This window comes from Numida meleagris, chromosome 19 (assembly GCF_002078875.1).
Source record: "Numida meleagris isolate 19003 breed g44 Domestic line chromosome 19, NumMel1.0, whole genome shotgun sequence".
NCBI classification, from domain to species: Eukaryota; Metazoa; Chordata; class Aves; order Galliformes; family Numididae; genus Numida; species Numida meleagris.
This window is the reverse complement of record NC_034427.1, coordinates 9,364,594-9,387,651: the sequence shown is the minus strand read 5'-3', so window position 1 is coordinate 9,387,651 and position 23,058 is coordinate 9,364,594. Positions and strand designations below refer to the sequence as shown.

General features: G+C 49.5%; 1 protein-coding gene and 1 non-coding gene across 7 annotated transcripts; both read left to right on the top strand.

Annotated features, from left to right (window-relative positions):
• On the top strand, positions 5,756 to 21,962 carry TPD52L2 (tumor protein D52 like 2). 6 transcript variants are annotated; one of them, XM_021416616.1, is made up of 8 exons: positions 5,756 to 5,905; positions 6,260 to 6,405; positions 7,491 to 7,639; positions 8,525 to 8,584; positions 10,076 to 10,135; positions 13,975 to 14,076; positions 19,886 to 19,934; positions 20,148 to 21,962. In XM_021416616.1, the coding sequence occupies exons 1-8, from the start codon at positions 5,887 to 5,889 to the stop codon at positions 20,238 to 20,240; spliced, it is 678 nt and encodes a 225-aa protein (XP_021272291.1). In that variant the 5' UTR covers positions 5,756 to 5,886; the 3' UTR covers positions 20,241 to 21,962. The 6 variants fall into 6 exon arrangements, with proteins under 6 accessions (XP_021272291.1, XP_021272294.1, XP_021272293.1 ...); XM_021416617.1 differs by having other exon boundaries at positions 5,771 to 5,905; positions 6,287 to 6,405; XM_021416620.1 differs by lacking the exon at positions 5,756 to 5,905 and adding an exon at positions 5,987 to 6,192 and having other exon boundaries at positions 6,287 to 6,405.
• On the top strand, positions 22,793 to 22,864 carry TRNAE-CUC. Its single transcript has one exon. It is a non-coding gene; the product is annotated as a tRNA-Glu (tRNA).

The following is a 23,058-nucleotide window of genomic DNA, read 5'->3' as shown; positions in this document are numbered from 1 at the left end:
CCTGCTGAAATGTTGTCACTGCTGCAGCTCCTGTCCCCTGCACCCTCCCCAGGATGGCTGTTGCTGCAAGATGAGGAGGAGGAGGAGGAAGAGGAGAAGGAGGAGGAGGAGGAGGAGGTCTCACTCTGCACAGACCTTGTGTGCAGTGCTGCCATGGCGAGCGGAAACGTGGGAAGAGAACACAGAGAGAAAGAAAAGCGACTCCCAGGCCCTGAGGGGAGGGGAGCTGAGAGGAGAGAGCAGGAGGGGAAATGTCGGACCCTGCTGTGCCATGCTGGGGACATGGCTGGGGAAGGGACAATGGGACACAGGGACACAGGGACATGGGGACACCAGGACACTGGCTCCTGCCCTCGGCACCACTTCCCTGCAGCACTGGAAGGAGCCATGCAGCTCACCCGCAGGAGCAGAGTGGAAATGGGGACGAGTGCTGCTGGGAGGGGTTTTGGCACAGGACGTGGCCCGCAGCGCTCACCCAAAGGACAAACTGGGCTCCAGTTGTCACCCACTTCCCACCGGGCCAGCATCCCTGTGGCAATCTGGGCACCCTGTGTCCTCATGTCCTCATGTCCTCACGTCCCTGTGTCCCCATGTCCCTGTTTCCCCACGTCCCCCTGTCCCCGTGTCCCCACATACCCCGAGTGCTGACTTCCTGCCTCCGGAGGCTGAGCCGCCACCGCCGCCGCTCCCCGGCCGTGGGAGCGACCCCAGACACCGGTCCCAGGGAGCCAGGAGCGCGGCCCCACGGAGCACAGGGGTGCGGGGGGAGCCTCACGTCCCCTGCGCATCCCAACCCGCTGCTGTCAGGGCTGTGTCTGTGCCCCAGCCCCACTCCCAAGGCCTTTCCCAGCTCCCAGCTGGGGATACAGACCCTTTTGCTTTAGATTTTATCCTGCACCACCCTCTCAGGGTGGCACCAAGGAGCTTAAAGCCAATTGTCCCCTCTGTCCGTGTCCCCTTGAGCGCCGCCGTTGGGAACACCGCTATTTTTAATCCCAGGAAGCTATCCTGAAGGACGGAGGCTATTTTTGCTGCCTGGGGCTCATCCCTTCCTTCCAGCCTCACCCAGCACTCTGTGGGGTCAGGCACCATCCAGCTGCACCCTGCAGGGCTAGGAGCTGCTGGGAGGCAGGGCTGGCACTCTGCACTCCCCATACCATGGCCAAACCCCATACCCCAGGCATGGGACCATGGCCAAACCCCACGTCCATAACCGGTTCTGTGTTGGGGCCGTGCCCCTTTGGGTGGGTTTTCCAGGGTGGAAGGATGGAGATGGCAGAGGTGATGGGGCTGCCTTTCCCACGGGTGTTGCAGGGCCACGGGGGCCTGGGAGCAGCGGGACAGTGAGGGATGCAGGTGTGGGGCACAGCCCGGAGGGAAGGGTGGGACACGGGGGGCACATCTGGCAGCGGGGGGGCAGGAAGCCCGCTCGGCAGCCTTGGGGTCCCAGGGGGCCATGGCGCTGCCAGATGTTGCGCAGCTGTCTGCAGCGCTTCCTCCCACCCCACGCCCTCCAGGAAGGCCCCCCTGGCCCCACACCGCTCCCCTGCCCCCTTTCTTCTCCTGCCAAGCCGTGTTCTGGGGGCTGCATCCTGCTGCTGGGGGCACACAGCTCGCCCCATGGCTGGGCAGGGAGTGGGAAGCGGGTGGGGGGGGCACTGGGCACCTTTGATCGCTTTTTTCTCCTCTTGGAAAACCATGCAGAACCAAAATGCATCAATTCCGCATTTTGCTTCAATCCTGCATTCACTGTTTTCCATCACTGCTCCCTCACCACTCGTAGGGCAATGTCACCGAATCCCTGGGTACAAATCCCAACAACCCTGGGGGAGATGCCCGAGGCCACCAGCTCGCACCGGGACGCAGATAGGATCCAGGAGATTAGAGCAGCTTAGGGAGCAGGGGTTTGCAGGCAGCAGATGGTGCCGGATGGGTCCCAGGGCGAGGTGACCAGGATGGGACACAGCCCCGGCGAGAGCAGGGGAAATCAGGAAGAAGAGGGGAGGAGGTGGATTTCCAGCCCGTCCCAATGGGAGGCTGCAAGGAGGGCCAGGATGCCCCGCACTGTGAGGTCCTGGGCATACAGCGCGGCCATGGGAACGCGTTCCATCCTTCAGGTGCCTGCTGCCCCGTGGCAGTGCATGGTGCTAGCAGTGCACAGAGCCCTGTGGGTGCACAGGGACTGTAGGACAACAGACCACAGCACTGGGGACTTTGGGGCTGACTCTGTGGGGCTGGAGAGGGGTAATCCCCATTGCAACATTGCCCCAAATGCTGTCAGGGGAATTCCCAGTGCTGGGGGTGGAGATGAGCGGTGTGAACTGGTTCAAAGTGTGATGTGGTGGGGACAAGGGAGAAAACCCATAGCGTGGACATGGTGCTTTGGCAATCCCCACACAGCCCTAGGGCTGTTCTGGGGGCTGTGGGCAGCCATGTGAGCCATGATAAGGGGGCAGAAATTAAAGCTCTGTTTCCAGGCAGAGGCATACAGTTGGCCCCAGAAGAAAAGAGAGAAGCTAAAATCTGCCTCCAGCTCTGCCCTGGACTCCTGCCACGGGGTCCCAGGGCTCTGGGGGCCATTTTGGGCAGAGAGAAGCTCGGTGCTCAGAACCAAGGGGGATTTGGTGGGACAGCCCGGCTGCTGGCTGGGGGTTCCCAACACGGCAGGGAAAATCGGGATCCAGCCGTGCCCGCATCCCCCCCACCCCATCTGAGAGTCCCCATCCCTTCCCCAGTGATGTTTCAGAAAGAGGAATCGTCACCTCCAGCGTCCCCCCGCCGTGGCCCCGGGGTTATTTTGGGTGCTGAGAAAAGAGGAAGGCTGCACACGGTGACGGCAGGGCGAAGCCCCGCAGCATTCAGGGGACAGCGGTTGGTAAGGGAAAGAGGAATGTCACCGTCACTGCCAGCCCATGGCCCCAGTGCTGCCAGAGACGGGCTGAAGGAAGCGGATCCCTCCCACCTGAAGCTTTTTTTAGGTGCACGGGTGATGCACCCATGTAAATGCCAGCCTCGTGTGGGGGATAGCGAGCAGCTTAGAGCCAGCCAAGGAAGGACTGGGGGCAAAAAGGAGGCCAAGTGGGACAGAGAGCCAGGGAGCTGCAGTGGGAACATGGGGACAGCGTGGTGGCACCTGTGCCAGGCACTGCTCCTGCTGTGTGGGTGCATGGAGGGGTGGGAGAACACGTGGATGGATGGGCAGATGGACACAGGGACAGATGGATGGGTGGGTGGAAGGACTGGCAGTTGGATTAATGGATGGATGGAAGGATGGATGGATGGGGATGTAGCTGTGGGGAGAGTAGGTGGGGCCAAGAGCTTTCACTGAAGCATCAGAGTGGCCTCCAGAGCAGTGAGCTCCAGCAGTGCCTTGTGCCTGGGAAACAGCAAGCAAAATGTGACAGGGACCCATCAGCATGTGCTTGTTCCCTGCAGGGCTAATAGCCACCAGCTTAACAAGCGCGAGCTAGGACTGCTCTGCTGGGCCCTTTCCAGCTGCAGGGAGGAGCGACAGGGAGAGCTTTGCAGTGGGCAGTGAAATCTAGGTCAGGGCTTTCTCTAAAAGGGGCACAGAGCCCAGCTTGTGTCAGCTTCCAAGTGAAGCAGCGAAGCTGCAGTGCCTGCCTGAGCACAGAACAGCCGGGAAATGTCCGTGCCCTCCCGGTGTGTTCAGGATTGGGGCAAGCAGGAGTGGCAGGGGCCTTGGGACATGGTTCCCTTTGCAGGGCTGGCCACAGCTCCTGGCTTTGCTGGGAAGCAGCCATGTTTTGTGACTCGGGCACTGCAGGCAACGTGCTGCTAGGGGACGTGCCCTTGCTGTGACACAGAGAGGTGCCCAGGCATGGGGATGATGCTGCTTGCCCCCCAAACACGACATCCCTGCAGCCATCACAGCCATCCACTTCCCTCCCCACTGCTTCTTCGTGGGAGCCAAACCAGCTCAGAGGGGGCATCAGCGATGGGAAATGACTCCAGGCTGACATTTCAGCAAAAACCCCCAAGAGAGCGAAAGTCCCAGCAGCAAAAGGAGAACTGGGGGCAGCGTGGAGGGCATGAAGCTGTGGCTGAAACCTCAGGAAAGGCTCTGCTGGCAGCTCGGGGATGACAGCAGCCAGAGCTAGCCTCAGTCCCTGTTACAGGGAATCTAGCGTGCTGCCCGCTGCCCCACATCCCTGCCTGGCCCCACATCCTGGCCCTCACAGAGCTGCAGCTGCTCGTTTAGCAGCAGTGATCCTCAAACAAGGAGGTTTTTTTCCCACCCCAAATGCAGGGCTGCTCTCTGTTTCCCCACCCCAATACACATGCAGGGCTTGGGATGGAGACTCGACTTGGCACTGGCGTATGTTTAATTAAAATCCAGTGCTTGAAGGTACAGCAAAATTAGCAGTGGGAGCGGCGGGTGCCGGGAGGGCAATGTGGTGCTTCCCGGGGAGGCACACCCTGATGCTGGCAGCAGTGGGGCTGGAGCTGAATTGGCTTTTTGTTCCTGGCAGAGCTGTCAGAGCTCGCCCTGTGAGCCAGGCCCTGCGCCTCCTGCTGCCTCTGCTCCAGATTTCTACATGGGCTCAACACTTGGATTTCCAAAGAACCCAGCTTTGAAACCAGAGTGGTACCAGTCTCCATATACCCCCCCAACATAAAAACAGCAATAAAAAAGTGAGCTCTCATCGTGCCCCCTGCTCTTGGCAGCAAGAGGAAGCACTCAGGATGGCCGGGTGCTTTGTGATGTGGGCGCTGGGATGACCCGCTGAGCCCTCACTGGGTGCTTCCAGCAGCTCTCACCAATGCTAATTGCAAACCCTCTGCTCGGATGCGCAGAGCGCGCCGTTGGAAACAGCTCTGAAAAATTAATGCACATTTCTCCATTTATATTCGCTTCCCTTTTCACGCTCATCTTGGGCAATGAAAATAGACCAGGTAGAAACGGCTCTGGAGACGAAAGCGACTGGCGACAGGATTAGAGCCGAGTGGGGTTTTCAGTGGGGTGGGCTGCAGCATTTCTGTCACTGGAGCTACCCAGGGTTTCCCCAGCACATGGCTGAGAGCTTCCCAAAACCAGGCCAGAACCCACATTGTCACAGCTGGGGGTTTTGGCTCCAAGCCCACCTTCAGCCCCACACACAGCGAAAGCAGAAGGCACAGAGCTGTGGGCTGCGAGGAGCGCTGGCCGCGTGCTGTCCCCACTATCGCTTCCCTGTTTCAGTGCTACGCGCAGCAGGTGGGCACCTCCCTGCAGAAATCCCCGTGTTGGGGATGAGATGCATCCAGAGCTGTGATCCCTGGCTTCACGTGGCTCAGAGGGGACTGAGGGGTGGTCTCGGTGCACTACAGCTCCTCGTGGGGAATGGAGGGGCAGCGCGGAGCTCTGCTCTCTGTGACAGCCTGAGGGAACGGCACGGAGCTGCGCCAGGGGAGGTCAGGTGGGGGTGAGGAACAGGTTCTGCACCAGAGAGAGGTGTGTATGGAGCAGCTATCCAGGGCAGCGAGCACGGCCCCGAGCTGCCGGAGCTCAGGGAAGCACAGGGACGCCGCTCTCAGGCACTGGATGTGGGTTTTGGTGTCCTAAGCAGAGCTGGGCCCTCCAGGCCAAGGCCGTGCCGCTGCTGCCCTCTCCCTCCAGCCGCTCGCACGACACCGCCGCGCCGTGCCGAGCCCTCCGCCCCTATGACACCATTTCATCCCCTTCTCGCTGACGTCACCCGCCACCGTTTCCGCTAGCGGAAGGCGGAGGCAGGGGAAAGGTGGGAGGGAGGAACGTGGCTCTGTTGCCGTGGCGACGCGGCGGTGACATCACATCTCTGCGCCGCTCCCGGAAGTGGGTGGGCGTCGCGGCGTGATTACGTCACAGGAGCGGAGGCGGTGGCTGGAGGGGCCCGGGGCGCCGCCATGGAGAGCGCGAGTCAGGGTAGGGAGGGCGCGCTTCGAGGTGGGGGCATATGGGGGTGCTCGGGCGCTGCTCGGGGAACAGGGGAGGCCCCGGCGGAGTTCCGTGAGGGGCAGGCTGTGACGGTCCCCGGGCGGGCGCTCGGGGGCGGCTCTTCCCCTCCCTCAGGCCAGCGCTGTGTGGTAACCGCTGTTTTTGGCCGGCAGAGCGCGGCGCTTCCGTTCAACCCGGGCTCGGGAAATTCGGCTGAGGGTTTCTGTTCCTTTTTCTGCGAGCAGAGGGCCCTTTTCTTCACCTTTCCCCTCCAGGTTTGCATATCGTGCTTCGCTTGCTGGCTGCTCACTATATCTGCCTTGTGCTTCTCGTCTATGACAGATATCAACCTTAACTCTCCCAACAAAGGTCTGCTGGCGGATGCCATGACGGACGTTCCTGTGGACAGCGCGGCCGCGGCGAGGACGGCAGCGCCCGAGGGGCTGAGTGCTGCTGAAGAGGAGGAGCTGAGGGCTGAGATCGCCAAGGTAAAAGCGCACCTGGGCCGGGGCTCCTGCCCTGCTGGGAGGGAACGCAAGGGTTTGGGCCCTGCAGGAGCGGGGTGTGGGCCTTTTTGATTCTTATGGTGGTGTTACCTGCGGAGCTCTCCTTTCTTTGTTAAAATGCCCGAAGCTGGCAGGTATTTCAGGCAGTGTGTGGTATTGCGTGCTCGTTCACAGGAGGAAATGAGTGGATTAATCAAGGCTTTTAGCTCTGCTCTAAGCAGGGAGACACCACTTTAGATGAGCAGTATGCAAACATAGCTCTTTTTTTTTCCTTAGGAAGCTGAAACAATGGGGTGCTTAATGTGCTTTCTTCTCCTGCCTTTTCTCTTAAATATTTATTACACTTTATGCGTGGCTATTTTAGATTCCTTTATGCTTTTCCCAAGCCGAGAGCTTGTAATGTAGTATCTCAAATTTTAGGCACCCTCTGGGTTTTAAAGGTCAGTTTGTAATTTGTACGTGAAATGTAGCTGAAGGTAGTTCTGGTAGTTCTTTCTTACGCTTGATAATCTCATGCTGGTTGTCTGATTTGCATGTTTTAGCAAGGGACGACTTCACTGTTGTGAATGACCACATAGGTCTTGGTAAACAGTGATTAATTAACGAGTAGAAATGAATTCTCTTTGCCCTGAAACCACTCCGGAGCATTCTGAAAACCTTGTAAGAAAGATCTCTGAGGAAAAGCTTTGTTGTAATGACATCAGAGGAAAACAATCATAAGACTGAAACCTTGGCTAAATGAGTATTTGGTAATTGATTTTTTTTTTAGATGATATCTACTGTTGAAATTACAGTGCAGGGAATGAGTTCTTTTAATCTTAGTGCCATCAAAACACCAGTACGAGGGCTTCTTAAATGTTTTCCCATCTGAAATCTGAGCCATAGGCCAACTATTCCAACACCACTGATGTTTAGTTTAATTGCTCTGTGCGCACCTGAAGTTCCCACCAATTCTTTACATTCACATTAATGAAATCGTGCTAGTTTTCAGGAAGGTAGAAAGTTGGCTCCGTTCTCAGAATCTTAGTAAACTGTGGTATTGAGCTGTGCATCCGTCTCTTTCTAAGGTTGAAGAAGAAATTGGTACTCTCAGACAAGTTCTGGCTGCTAAAGAGAGGCACTGTGGAGAGTTGAAGAGGAAGCTGGGTTTGACTCCCTTGGATGGGTTGAAGCAAAACCTGTCTAAGAGCTGGCACGATGTACAAGTCTCCAATGCGTAAGTGTTGCTTGTGATGCGTGTTTCACATGGAAAAGCGACTGTAGTGGTTATTTCCCTGCAGCATATTCCAGAGCTTTTCCAAGTGGCTGGAGGGTTTTGCTCTGATGGGTCTGTAGAGTAAAAGATGTTTTTAAAAAAACTATTAATTCAGTGGATCTCATGTGTATGTGTACACTTCCGTATCTGTGGTCTGAATGCATTGTTGCTGGATGCTCTCTTGCACGATGCTAAAGACCTTGCTCACTACTTAACAGTTCAGTTTGTCTATTTCTGACCATTTATTTGAGGCGTAGACTGCTGCTACCTCATTCTGAACTCAAGCTCAAAGAGAAGTGCAAAAAATGCCACAGTTCACTTAGTAACGCATTGTGTTAGTTCAGAATGTTAGCTGAGTGTTAGTTCAGAAACTGTTTCCTAGGCTGCATACCTTGAATTAAAAAGCTTGCACTTCCTAGGAATAAAAGTCTGTAGTGTTAGTCTGCTGTGAATGTCATATGCAGAGACATCTCTGCCTAAAGAAGGTTGGAAATTAGACTATTTCTAAACAGGTACAAAGTGTGCGGTCACTGCACTGTTTGACAGTGCCAAAAGGAGAGTCAGGGGTAAATCTGAGCACGACTGCCAAATGTAAAGGACCCTTGGGTACCCGTAGGGATGTAATTCAGTCTAAAAAGTCATATGCAACTTAAATGGAATTTGGAGTTACTGACATTGCGTCTGCAGGGCAGATCTTTGAGCTGTTCGTTTCACTGTTCGTTCTTTTCCTCATCTTCCCTCCTATCCTTCTGTTCAAGTTCTGTTACTCCTTTGTAACTGAAATGTGTCATTGTCTTCTGGAAATGAATATTATAAGTTATATTCATTAACACTTTCTGTTTCTAGTTATGTGAGAACATCTGAGAAACTTGGAGAGTGGAATGACAAAGTGACACAGTCTGACTTGTGAGTGCCTCGGGCTCCTCAGCAACACCTTTGTGCTCCTTGCTGCATTCCCCATTTGTGCTGCTCCTTGTTCTCACAGGCATCAGGGGTTGACTGGGAGCTGGAGGCATAGCAAAGCTACAGTCAGGACTGTTCTTAGCAGCATGCCTGACTTCCAGCTACAAGCACTCCTCAGTTGTAGAGGAGATGAGTAAAAGTTACTGCTATCATCTCTCTCGTAGTCTTGCCATTGCTGAAGAAAAATTCCAATCAGTTACCAGACCACACTTAATTGAAAAATAATGTAAAAAATGAACCGCAGTTTCACTTTAATTGTTCATTGTTAGATTCATCTATTGTAATCAGACATCTTACTAGTGAACCTTGTCTTTACTGTGAAACTACTTCTCATCAGATGTGGTAGGAATCAGTTTGATTATTACCTTTCTGTTTGGCCACAGTGGAGGTATGATGCCTGCAGACGTTTGCCCAAAGCTGAAAACAGGGGCTTTGCAAATGCAAATATATAAAGTAGGCTTTGAAAGCTGCCATGCTGCAATTCTGATGGATTGATGTGTCTGAACCTTTCTGAATGCTGTCAACATTAGAAAGCAATGAATTTTAGTCTTTGCAGTGTGTACAAGCAGGTGCAAAACGCTGCTGCCTGCTTTTGTCTCTAGAATTTAGTCATGTTAGACCTCTGTTTTCATTAGTGATGAATCACTTTGATTCTTACATAGCTGGACATAAGGGAGACCTTGAATGTTTCCTGTGCTGAAGATTCTCTCCGTTCTGCATTTTGTGTTTAAGAAAGTGATTATTCAGCTGAGAGAGAACGTGAGTTAGAAGCTTCCCGTGAGCAGTTCTGGTCTAACTAGGCATAGTTATTTTCCGGGGTTGACAGGAACTGCCTGCGGTGTATGTCCTCTAAACACTTCTGCATGATGTCTATTTTTGGTAGCAGACTCTTTTATGGCACTTGTGATTTTTCTGTACATCTAGTGTTAATTCTCACAAACCCAGAGATACTGTATTATATATAGAGAAGCATGATTTCTTAAGATGAGAGAATGAAATGCAGTTGAACAATTTGTCTCGCTCTATAGGTAAAATACAGCTTTGGGGATGGCAGTCAGTTTTTTTTGGCATTGTGCTCAATTCACTGTTGTGTGCCTATGACTTTTGGTGTTTAGCTGCCATGCAGTATTTATGAAGGGAGCAGAAGATCTGAAGTCTTTCAGTTCCCAACACCTTCTAAACTGCAGACTTTCTTTGTGCACGGTGTTTGGATAAGAAAGAAACCAGAGCTTGGGTGTCTTCCTGCCTCTCAAACAACGGCTCCTTCTCTTCTGTCTGTAACAGAGAAGGGGGAAAGCTGTTATCAGAGAAATGAAACCTGCAATGCTGTAAGTGTAAAGAGACACTAATGTGGAAAGTGTCAGAAAGACAGCGGTCAGAAGAAGCATCAGTCATGAATCTTGGCACTGTATCTAACCTCCATTGTGTTTGTAGATATCTTTCAGCCAGCAGCACTCTGGAGGACTGGAATGAAAAATTAACTCAATCAGAAGCGTGAGTGTCTTAACCTTCAGCATTAACAAATGCTTTCATGACAGTCTGCTGCCACTAATGTTCTGTGCCCCTGCTCGCAGTCCTCTGCTTTCACTAGATCTGTTTAAGCAATTCTTTCTTCTAGCTTTCACTTTTTTAACCTAATAAAAGTCTATTCTGAGAGAGGGAGTGTTTTTTTCAGGTCAGTCTTTGAACGATTTCACTGTGGTCCAGGTGATACTCTTCAAACAGCTGCCTGCTCTCAGAGAACTGGCTGAAGCCACTGGGTACCTGAGAGCTGCATGCCAGGTTTTGTAACTTCAACTGATGAGCTGTGTCACACTGATCTCATCACCCCTCAGCATGTTCTGTGGGGAGCAAGAGCTCTTCTTTTTGCTGTGGTACCTGATGAGAACAAACGAAGCTTTGGTGTCCAGGGCAGCTGTTCTGATATTTTAAGGCTCCAACTAGATGTGAACAGCTTAAACCTCACAGCTGTTCTACTGCATTCGTTGGCTGCAAAAGTCTCTTAGCTATGTTTTTATTAAGTATCTGGAATTAAATTCTCATCTGGACTGAATTACAGAAGCATGTTACAGAAGTTGGTCTTCATCCTTCTCGCTGTATCTGTCGCATTGTATATAGGGGAAATCCTCTACAGTAGTGCAGCAGAAGCAGGTAGGAGGTGTCACTGATTTAAACCATGGCAAGGTGGGTCTTAGGTTATCAGGATATTCCTGTTCTCTGGAGTAGGTATGAAATCCAGTCCTTTGAGGCTGGCCTCTTATTTTCAGTGTTCGTGAATAGAGGGTTTTCTTCATAAGACAGGTGAAAGGTGACTGTAGATGAAAGTTGTTTTGTTTTTTTGACAGTCCTACTTCTTACGTATGCAGGTTCTATTTTCCATGTTCGGTGAATGTTTTCTGGATTAAGAAAATGTAAATTGTCACTATTTTCCTTGCTAAATAGAGCGACTTCTGTGTTTGTGCTCGCCAGCAGTGTGACTGACTGCAGTGGTGTTTAATCAGAGTTCCTCTCTGGGTGTGCCTGCTGGAATAGAAAACTTCTCATTAGATCTGTTTCCTCGCTCTCAATAAGCACCAGCAGTATATGGCGGAAGCGTGCTCCTGGAGCGTGCTCAAGGCCTGAATAGCTGTGGCATGCCAGCTTTCCTGCTTGCTTTGGCACTAGACAGACAGCATGGCAATTCATGCTAACAAGGTAGATGCCAATTAAATGTGAGAGGCCAGTGGGCTAGAAATGCAAAATTCCAGCAGCGTTACAGAAAACGAGCAGGATTTCTACTTCCTTTCCGTAAAGCTCAGTAAGCACTAGGAGCCAAGTTTAAGACAACCAAAGAAGAGGTTTTTAGTTGTGTGCTTTGGGTTTGTTGTGTAAATGAATCCTCTTTCCTGTTGTTTTGGAGCTTCTCTACGTAATAGCTTACAAGCATCCTGACCCGAGACCTTAATGTGCTTTTGTGCTCTGCTGAATTTCCTGGTGGCTGCTGCTCCCGGCCTTGAAGCTTGACTTGCCCTTTGCATGCAATAGAGCAAGGACAGAAAGTCAGCCCCGTCTCTGTAGCTTTGGTTTTGCTGTAACCAGGATGCAAGGCGACTTAGATGGTACAAATGGTGATTGCTGGATAAGAGCAAGTGAGAGGAGGCTGGTATTAGGGATAAAGAAGGATTTGAGGATTCGCGTCTGGCTCTTCCTGTTAGGGTTTATAGGAGAGGGATGCAGTGAAATGTTTGAACACCACAGGATGAATACCTCAGGGCAGAGGCCTTTCCTGCAGCTTCTCCTGCAGCCAGTTTCCTGTTAGTATAGTGAGGTGTTTATCAAAGCTCATATTTAACTACTCCCAGATTTGGGTTATTCCAGTGTGCTTTATGGTAGCATTAAGGGAAGGAAGTGAGTGACTGAATTTATAGGGACGGTTTACCTAGCAGTGTCACTAGCAGGAGAGCAGTTGTGACTTCTGGGTCAGAGCTGAGTGCAGTTAAGCTGCACTGAAGGCTCTTGTAACCTGGTCCCTGCTTGTCACAGAGGCAGTCCCACACGTCTGCCTGATGGCAGTTCTGGGTTAAGGAGCTTCTCATCTCTGCTGCCCTGTCCTGGCTTTGCCTTGTGAGTTGCAGTGGTGGAGGTGTGTACGTATGTGTTGGAGCTGTGGATGCAGGACTAGATTGGTGAACTGATGTCTGCTATTTTTTTTATTTATTTTTCCTTCCAAGCTTCTATTTCAGCCAGACCAGTTCCCTCATCTGAATCACCATGTCAGCACACAGTTGTATCGGCATCGTGCAGGAGCATGTTCTGGGGAAAGGAGCAACACCTGAGTGCTAAATCTTTGATTGTCTTAATACTGCTGTCAAGTGTGGAAAAACTAGTTGGAAAATCTCTCATCTGCTGAAGCTCAACATAATACCTGAGAGTTTCCAGTGTGTGCGAGGTGTGATGCTGTCCTCTGATTCTGTAAACTCTTCCTCTTGTCACTGCTCTGGTCTCAGTGCTAATCTGAGAGAGTTGGGTGCCAAGCAGTGCAGTAAGCACAGCGTGTTTTAGTGAGCACAAGGTCTCCCATGTCTCTGGCAGACAGTTGTAAGTGACAGGACTTAGGGAGCCAGATTGTGAATGGGGAGGGATGACATCTTCCTCTTCCAAAGAAGCTTTGGCCCTGGGGGTCATGCCTAGCTGTTGCAATAGCAAGTACGTTCTCGATTCAGAAATACTTGACTATGGTCTTGAACAAAACCGAAAAGCAAAAGAAACAAGTGTGTTGTGGTTGGCATTGCTTGAGTCTTGTGGTGCTGCCTCCCGCTGCTTTGCTGGGAGCAGGTGAGAAGCAGATACATCAGCTGTCATCGTGGGGCTTCAGGCCTCTGGAGCTCACAGATGGGAACAGTAGGCTGCTTAGGCGAGTCCAGGAGCTGAACTTGGTGATCCTCGTGGGTCCCTTCCAACTTGGGATGCTCTCTTCTGTTTATAAATGTCCTTCTGCTAAAGGTAATTGGGCAAAAAATCTCAAGCTTATGTGTTTGGAAAAAGAAAAATTGGCTTAAGTTTTTGGACTTGTTTTCAAGACTGAGTCCTATAAGAATGCCATAAATGTGGATGTTAATCACCAGCTGTGGAATAGCTTAGAGTGAATCAGTTAAAGAAAATGACTCGAAGAACCTTTGTTCCTAAGACATGTCTCATTTGATGGAAACAAAGCTTCTCAAGTGTCTGTCGTCTTCAGCACTTGTATAAACTCAAATGTAATCAGCTGATAAATGCAATCTGTCAGACTTATTTACTGTGGTTAATGGTAACTGATAGGAAACTTCTCTACCAATTTAATTCTATACTGTTGCTGTAGAGGTAATGCTGATTCTTGCATTTCTTTTTCTGTACAATGATCTTAGTCTTGCCTCCGTACCCTGCCACCACAACCTATTACTTGCTTCTTCAGGGCTGCCAGCATATTGTGGGATGGATTCCTAGACTTATTTTCTCAGTATCCAAAAGATATTAACAGAGCAACTAGGATACGATGCTATAGTATTTGAGTTGCCTCGTGGAAAATTGGCTTTTTTTTTTTTAATGTTTGTCAAATTTAAAAATGTACGCTCAAAATGGCAACATAACTGAAGTGAGTGTGTGGAAAGGTGAATCCTACACTCGGTGCTTTCTTAAAACTTCAGGGCTTTGATTTATGTAAGTCTGGAGGGGGCTCTTTCAGCGAAGTTAGTACAGCTCACTAACCTAGCTTCTTTCCTTTAACGTGGGCTCCTTTTTGAAAATTGGGGATGCATCTCACTTTCAGAGCCTCACCCTGTTAGTTCAGCTTACTGCTTTTTTTTTTCTTTACTTAGTTATAAGAAGACCCAAGAAACCCTTTCCCAAGCAGGACAGAAGACTTCAGCAGCCCTTTCCAATGTAGGTTCTGTTATCAGCCGGAAACTTGGGGACATGAGGTAAGGTTTCTGTTCCGTGCTCTGGTGCTTTGATCTTGGTTTCAAACAGTAGTGAGGCTTTAAACAATAACGAGGCTTTTTTCCATTTTTCTGCTTAGTTGGCAGCACTCTGCTGTTGATAGACTACCTTCTTATGTGTGGCCCTGTACATCACTGTTCAGAGCAGATTAAACACTTATTTTATCCCTCAACCAGTCTTTAACCTGTTCCAAGGCATTTAATAGCTTGATTCCACTTAGGAGAACCGACAGAACATTCTTAGCTCCCTTCCCTTTTTTACTGTTGTAGTTTCACTGCAGCTTTTTCGCCATATATAAGAAACTAGTATTAGAGCTTACTTTTTCCATTTGTTACTGTGTGATGGAGGTGTGTTTTCTCAGTGTTACGGCTTAAGGTTAGAACAGGATCATTCTTGTGTGCTTTAAAATGCAATAAAGTCTGGATGCTGCCTATCGTGCAGTTCCAAACCCTGTGTGTCAGCTGTCGAGGAAGAAGAGCAGCATGCCTTCTGAACACGATTATGTCGTGTAGTCTGGAAGACATGAACTGCTGCAGAAGATATGAAAATATTAAAAAATTCTCATGGCTGGTTTTTATCTAGATTCCTTTAGATGGCAACTGAAGTAGTTGCATATTTAAAACTTTCTTGGCTGAAAATGCAAGAGCTGATTCCCTCGGTTGCTGGCTGGGGTTCAGGCTCTGGGAGTTACAAAGCTGAAGGTTAGAACTGATGATGTACCTGGTCTTCAGAAATGTAAGCTAAAGATTGTTTCCCCATTAATGATGAAGTGCAAATTTCGCATGTGGAACATCTTGCTGTCACTTTTCTTGGAATTGAGAGCTAATTCTGAACCTACAGTCTATCTAAGTGACTAAGGAAGTATTCTTAGAGCTTGGATTTAATATGATGTTCCAGATCTTGGACTGAATTGGTAGCTGTTGTTCTTTGTAGGGAATTTCCTATTCCACTGTGGCTGGGATTACCCAAGTGGTAAGAACTTGCTGACCTCTGATCACATAGTGCTGATCTGTTCTAGATCTCTCCCCACTGAGTCATTTACTGTGTTCCTGGAGGGTAATCGTTGGTGAACGTTTTCACTATCTCACTTGTCTGAATTTGGCAGAGGGCTAGTGACTTCCTACGCCTTCCAGTATTCAGGGTTTAATTTTTCTGTCCTGGAAACTACCTTTTTTATGGGAAGAAGAGATTTATGTATAATTACATGTGACATCAGCAGACAGACGCTGATGCAAGATGTTACGGTAATAGCTCTTCCTAAGCTGGTAAGGGTGAAGTAAACTTCTAAATTCTGCAGTGTGGTCAGGCTGTTGTGGCCAAGGGATGGGAGCTGTACTCTGTGGATCAAATGGGGAGCTCCTGAGCCACCACTGCCACCAGAAGATGGGCAGGACCAGGGCTGTCAGCTTGGCATCTCTTCGCTGGCAGAACAAGTTCACCATGTGGCTGCACAAATGTTTGGGCCAGCTGATGGAGGGAGGGATGCACAGCCAAGCAAGGAGTGAAACTTAATCCCAGTGGCAGAGGTGGGCTGACGTAGTCACAGAGTTGGTGCTGTTCTTGTGTGCTGGCCCGGCCGACTGCTCACACGTCAGGCCTGTGCAGCCATGGCATTGCTCAGCATTAGTCACCAATTTCAAAACACATATTCCTTTTTAGATAATACTTTGGGTGATGTATTAGGAAACAGAGGCAGCTTCTGTCTTTTAACTTGAAGATATCCCTGCCAAATTTATTTCAGGAGGATCTGCTTTGTCTGTATGGCCCTATGGGGAACACAGTAATGATAATTTTTTTAAGAAGACTTCCGGTTTTTCTCTGCATATGTAAAAGAAATTCTCTCTGCTCTGCTGTATTCAAGTTTTGATATCTCTAATTCTGAACGAAGTTTAACTCTGAGCATAAGCTTCTGCAGGAACTGGCCCATTTTCTACCCCAGCCAGGTGAAACTGTACATGGTTTAGATATGGGATCAGAGCTTCCAGAGTGAAGTCTGTTGTTTTGCTGTGGTCACTTCTCTGAATGCTGGGGGATGATCTTTGTGTTCTGAGAATCTCTGTTCCAGGTCTCATAGCCCGCACTGCAACCTCAGTAACTGTACTTGCTTTTTCCCCTTCCACTATAAATTCACTTGTAACGAGGGTTTATTTTCCAGCCCTGGACGTGTTGAGATAACAGAAGGGATTTCCTTGTTTAGTCAGCCTTCACCGGTTGATAAATGCAAGGAAGGCGTGATAAATGGACAATCTCCGTAGATATGCAGAGGGCGTAGTCATAATTCCATTAGAAACGTGTGGACTGAAATGGTGTGAAATACAGTAATACTGCCCTGGGTTAAATCTTTACAGCTGCTGCATTCTGGTCAAAACACTTCTAAATGTTAAGGCTCCTGACTGCAAGGAGAGAGCATGAAGTTAATGCAATAACTGAACACTAAATGCACTTATTATTGCTGTTGCTCTATTAGATTGCCAGAATTGTGCAGAAAGTGTAGCTTAGGTGGGATTTTTGCAAGTCCTGGCCAATTCAGCTCCTTCTGTTATCTCCACTTACAGCTGAAAAGTCAATTGGCTTTTAGACATTCTGTTCTGTACTTTACTGACCCCAGTAAACTGCAAATGAAGGTGTTTTCTTTTTGTCAGATAACAGCTTGCTTTGTGCTTTTGTCTCCCGGTGCATTTTGTGGTGTGTCATTGAGTTTGTTACTGTACGCAATACTACAAGCAAATTTATTGTAAGATGGAGCCCCCGAACTCCTGAATGTACAGAAATTTTAAATCCTTGTGATGGGAGGAAAAAGGGTTACTGCCAAGATGTGCACTACCAGTGCTTGTGGTATTGCATGCAGAGCAGCATGCTGCATGGACGTGTTATCTGTGTTCTTCTCCTTTAACAAAGAGCAAGTAGGAAGTTAATTTATTTCAGATGCACAGACAGCATTTCAAGGAGCCCGTGTTGCCAAAGGGCCAACTTGGATACAGGGGAAATGAAATCCCAAAGCCTAATGTCGTTGCTGTGGCTGGAAGGAAAAGCCCTTGTGCTTCTTGCCAAGCACTTCACATCCAGCTTGCTGTGACTGCTTCCAGCTGCAGAGACAAAAATTTTAAGTGGAATAAAACAGCGCTTCTAGAAGGAGAAGCCTCTCCAGAACATCCTGGAAATCTTACTAGTAGCAGTAGGAAGGCGAAGTCTGTAACTTCAGACTGAGACGTTACTGCGTTGCAAAATCAGATGTGGAAATTGGTAACCTGGTGGCAGATAATTCACCTTAAAAAATGGGTGTATGTGAGTTGAGTATGCATGATACCTTTTATCCGGATACTCTTATCTTTATTATGCTGAGATCTGTTTGTTCTCTGAGCTGTAACTCTGAGATCCGCAGGCTTGGCAAGATGACACGCAGGCACCCGGTGCAGGCTGCTGCTATGGGAGGTCTCAGCCAGAAAGCCTGGCCCTGCTGTCCTTGTGCCACGGCTCAGAGGGGAAGGAAATATTTTTATCAAATCAGCTAGCACTTGGTAAAAACCCCAGCTTAGGAAAACAGACTCTAAAAAAAAAATCACGTAAAAGCAATGGGTGGGTAAGTGTGGTTAGGTGCTGTTAGTGTCATCTGAAAAACCACTTAGTCTGGGTTTGAGTTAATGAAAAGCAATTGATTTTTTGCTTCCTTCTCTAATTTATTTTGAGAGGCTTCCTCCTATGGAGAGGACTTTACTGTCCCATGATCCTGCGGCCGTGTCCCTGCTCAGCTGCCCTGCATTTAGCATTCAGAGCTGCACAAGTGTCTGACTGTTGCTTCCCTTTTCTCTTTTTGCTCTCAATGGCTTCTCTCAGGGCTCACCCCTTCTCGCATTCCTTTAGGTAAGATATTCTCCAAGGTTGCTCTCAGAGCAGATGTTTCTGTGCCAAGTCCTTGCAGGCATTAAAGGGGAAGCTGACGATTTAAGCCTTGCCTACGCTTTTGACATGGATTGAGAAACCTAACTCGATCCAATGCCTGGCAATTGACTTTTGTATCACGGTTACAATTTGCAGTGCTTGCCATATGGTACAGCTGTAGCTAGAAGGCTCTTAACTCCTGAGCAACTTCTACCATCTTGCTGGTTTGAAAGTACCTAACTCAGCATGCCTTTTGGTAGCACTTAGTGTGTGCTTTTCCTGTCTTTGTCAGCTCTGTATTGGGACAGCTGGTTGGCAGAAACCATCACTAGTAGAACCCGGTTGTTTGAGTAGCTCCGTACAGACAAGCCAGCTGTGCACCTTTTTGTCCCTTAAGGGTTGCCCCTGCTTTCAATTTTTGCTGTTGATCATTGGCACCTGACCTCCCGTGTCTCGGGCATAGCTGGAAAACCCTTTTCTAAATATCTCATTGCCAAGAAAGGGGAGAGAGGGATTTTAGCACCGGGGTTGTCCTCGGCAGCCTGCGTATGGACGGGACTAAGGGCATGCTGCTCGTGCGTGACGTCTGTTCAAAACTGTCATTTAACTTTTTCCTCCTCATTCTGAATGCTTCCGAGCAGCAGTTACTCCATTCGCCACTCCATAAGTATGCCAGCAATGAGGTAATGTCGCAGATACCCGTGTTTCCTGAGCGGGGTCGGTGGGAGAGTGCAGCTGACTGTTGTTTGCTTTTTCGTTCTGATTTGTGCGAGTGGCTCACTGCTCAGAGTATGGGGTAACAGTGTCCTGCAGTTTAAGTCATTCAGGGTGGTTGTTTTTTTTTTTTTTTTACTCCATCTCTTTTTATAGCTATTAGCACCTGCGTTGTTTTTGGACTAAGTGTGGTGTTGCAATTGTACCAAAGCCTAATTGAAATTTGCAGCTTTCAGAGGCCCCAGGAGGGGAGGGATTACAGCCCTTCTCTTGCAATTTACAGCACAGCCATTGCTAATACTGAATCCTAACTTAAACCTTCTGTCTCCACCTCGGGAGCTGAGTGCCTTTGTGGTGCATTAGATAGTGATCCTTTAAGAGATGCTATCACCAGAGCTGGACGAGGCCCATGGAAGCCCTCTCTCTGTCCATCCTCATTCCTGATCAGCAGATGTTATTTTGTGGGCACAAATGTAAAGGGCTGATCTGGATGAAAATACCTGAGATGAGGCTTGTTGTCACCCAGCTCATGGTGCTTATGCAGTCCACCCTGGAGAGAAGGCTCTGCATGACTAATTGCCCAGCAGAGCGCTCTGCCCAGCACTCCCCTGGACACATTCACCAGCAAAGCTGCCTGTCAGCACCAAACAACTGCCCGGCTTTCTTTGCTGATTAATTTATTACACTGTGATTTTTTTATGAGCATTTGCTGATGATACGACCACGCCTGTAGTAACAGAACTGCCCATAAACTCAGGCGCGTGGCCCTTCCCCTTCCTGCCAGGAGGATGCAAGGTGGGAAACTGAAGCCTTTTTGAAAACCCTTGTCAGCTTTAAGTTTCCATTATTTAAGAAAGCATGCTTTCAGTTGAAGGACTAACGACGAGTTTCTTCTCTCCGTGTCATGCGTTGATTCCCCAGCCAGCTAGGACTTTTTGCCCTCAACTTTTTAGCTTGAGCAATTGAGCAGATTGCACATGGCAGAAATGTTTCCCTTCAGAGTTTGTATATGGGGTTTTTTGGCTGGTGTGCCTGAGACATTTGTGCCAAGGGCAAGCGCGGTGAGGAGCTGCAGGTGTTCTGGGTGCTCTGGCATTGCATGGGAGCAGGCAGAGAGCTCAGGCGCTCTGTGGTTTGATTTACTTAAGAGCTAACTTGTCTTGATTTTTTTTTTAACTGTTTTCTTCTTTCTTGAAGGAATTCTGCAACCTTCAAGTCATTTGAAGATAGAGTTGGGACCATAAAGGTAACTACTGCTTTGCCTAGTTCACATACAGTGTGAAGCCCTAAGCAGAAACTTTAATTTCTGTGGTGTTTTTCTTGTAAACTAGTCATTGGGCAAATGGCTTCTCAGATACACAAAGGTTTTGCTCTGCAGTAGGTGACCTTGACGAGGGAGATTGGCTTGGTAATCTCAGTGCTGCTTTCTTGTTATCCTAACTAGCTTCTCTCCTTTCAGTCCAGAGTGGTGGGCAGCAGGGAAAACAGCACTGATGGCCTCCAGTCCCCCTCAGCTGGAGACAAGCCTCCACAGGACAGCGCTCCTTTCTAGACCTGCAATGTGGCTTTGCACAGCTGTGCACGACTCCAAGAGCAAGCCTCCTCCCTCCCAAATCTTCACAACAGCAACAACATGCAAACCCATGAAGGGGCTGAGAGCCAGTCTGGAGAGATCCATAACTCATTCATAGACACTGCTGCTGGATCTAAGTCAAATAAAGAGAATGCAAAGTTTTGTACACAGATAATATTTTACACTAAAGTTTGTAGATGAATTGTATCACTGTGCTGTCCTCTTGGGAGAGCACTGAAGATGGAGTTTCCCTCAAGTAGCTCAGAAATACCCCTGGTGTAGAAAAAGCGGTTTTTTCCACTTCTGTCGTAGCTTGGAACAGATAGATTGGTCCTGTGCAGTGTGAGGAGGGCAGGTAGAGGAGAAACCGAGAGGAGGGGCATCTTAGCTTCAGCTTCTGGCTATGTGCTCTGTTCAGGGCTTGCCAGGCAGCTACTCTCCTATCTCCCAGGCTTCTCCTATTACTGTTTCCTCTGGTTCTCGTTGGAGCAATCTGGTAAATGAGGCAAACACTTGGTTTTTCTGGGCTTCCAAGAGGGAAACTTCACTTAGCAGCTGCCTCGTTGTTACACTAATGCTCTAGCTTTAACAAAACTAAGATCTTTATTTTTAAATGCAATGAACTTTAAAGAAATAATGCTTAAAAAAAAAAAAAAGCTTTGGCATCATACTAGGGAAATGCTCCCTTGGACTCTGAAACTGAATTGCAAGCCTTACATCACCTTACGCTTTACTTGTTTATGGTTTTTTTTTTTTCTATAGAGAAGACTGTAAGGGTTATAAAGCTGGATATTGAGCACTGGAGTTCTGCATCATACAGTAGTAGCAGCATGCTTGTAAGCCAGTTTTTGTGTAAACTCTCAGTGGTGCACTCTGTTGCCCGGGTGTATAAAACTTGCTTCTCTCTTCTCAGCTTACGCTTTTGTTCTTGGAGGAAAAGAAATCTGAAGGCTGCTAGCAACAGGGCCGGGTTTTAAAAAGGACAAAGCTGTTGCTAGCAGTACTATACTATGCTGGAGGGACTCTGCTCTCTGTGGGCCTCTCCGTCTCGACACAGTCACAGTTGGATGTACCAGACGGAGAGGACACTGTGGTTTTTCGGCTGAAAGCCCCAGCTGCGACCTTGGTTTACAAAAGCAGCAGAGAGTCACGGAGCTCACCCAGTTCCCAAGTGGGTGGTTTGCTCTTTTGATGCCCAACTTCATTGCTCGGGAGCTGAAAAGTTGTGAGTTGTCTTACAGAGGCCTGAGCTTATTCTAGGCGGGGTACCTCCAAATAGCAACACCTAGAGTGAGCAATTCTGTGCCTTAGAGGCCAAGTGGGACTTATTCAGGTCTTTAGGCTTGCCTGTGTACATATCTGGTAGCTTTAGTGGTTTATCACCCCGAAGGGCCTGGACTGCTTGACCCTTCCTTAGAGAAGCAAGTTTTGACACTTTTCTGCTAATTAATCCCCACGTCCCCCACCCTTGCTCCCCTCCTGCTGACCGGGGGACCCACGATGTGAGTAGAAGGCAGACGTGCTAGGCAGTAGGTGGAGTGTAGTGTCATTTCCCAGCCCGCCCTGTTTGACCAAAGCTGGCCTCCGTGCGAGGAGCAGAGCCGGTGAGACGGGCACTGCTGGAGGCTGGGTCTGGAGCTGTTTCTCTTCACAGATTAATTCTGAGGAATCTTGTCAATAAAGCATTCCTTTGGGAGAAAACGGGGTGAATGTTTTTTGTCTTGTTCTGTGTAACGGTATTGGACTCTGTTCTTAGCTGTGTGCTGTGAACTTGGCAGGGAAGTCCCAGCATCCTGCAGGGGCGACACACGGAGCGTCCCTCTGCCCTGTCTGCATCTCATGAAACAATGCATTAAATAGTGTTTATGCTCTGATTTTTTCCTTCAAGTGGTGGTGACAAGCCCACGTTTGCTCCAGGCAATGTCGCATTGCTCCCTTTTCTGCCAGTGCCTTGGGCATCCCGAGCAGTGACAGCGGTTGGAGCTGGGGAAGCGTAAGGTGGAGAAGCAGCAGCTGTGGTGCTGGCTTGGGTGCACAGCAGCATGAGACCACAGGGAATCAGCTTCTTGGAAGCCTCGGCAGCTGCTCCAGATCGAAGCAGTCGCCACGGAGGGGAAGTGGTGGCTGCGTGAGTGGGGTTGGGAGCTGCTCTTGTGTTTAGAAGGGCAGCAGAGAGGGCCCCACTGCCCCCGTGGTTCATGCACTGTGAAGGACAGGATTTGAGAATGTGCATTACTTGGCACTGAAGCCACCTGAGGCATCAGAAGGAAACCGTGCTGCTTTGCAGGGGCTGGGGAACACCCACATCGAAATACAAGGTGGTTTGCAGAGGAGCACGAGATGCAGAGGCTTCACATAAAGGGTTGGAGGCTGCAGGGAACGGGGTTGCTCTGTCCTGTGGAGCAGCAGCGAGCAGATAAGCAGCAAAGCCGAAAGGCAAAGCTGAAAAACAGCTAATTGTGGAACGAAGGAGCGGGAGAGCGCTGCGACCTTCAGCTTAGAGAAAATGTTGCAAGGGTGTTATTCAGCTCTCCCTGGTGGTCTAGTGGTTAGGATTCGGCGCTCTCACCGCCGCGGCCCGGGTTCGATTCCCGGTCAGGGAAGCTATGTTTTGCCGCTCCGTCCCCGTGGGGGCCACTTTTCGCCCCCGGGCCGCAATAGGGCGCGCCCCACTGCGCGTATCCACGCAAACCCGCACTGCATCCCCTTCGTTCCGCGCTTGCTCTGCGCGCACCCCACCGCTTCCACGCGCGCTCCCGGCACGGAGGCGGGGCGCCGCGTGCTCGCGCGGGGTAAA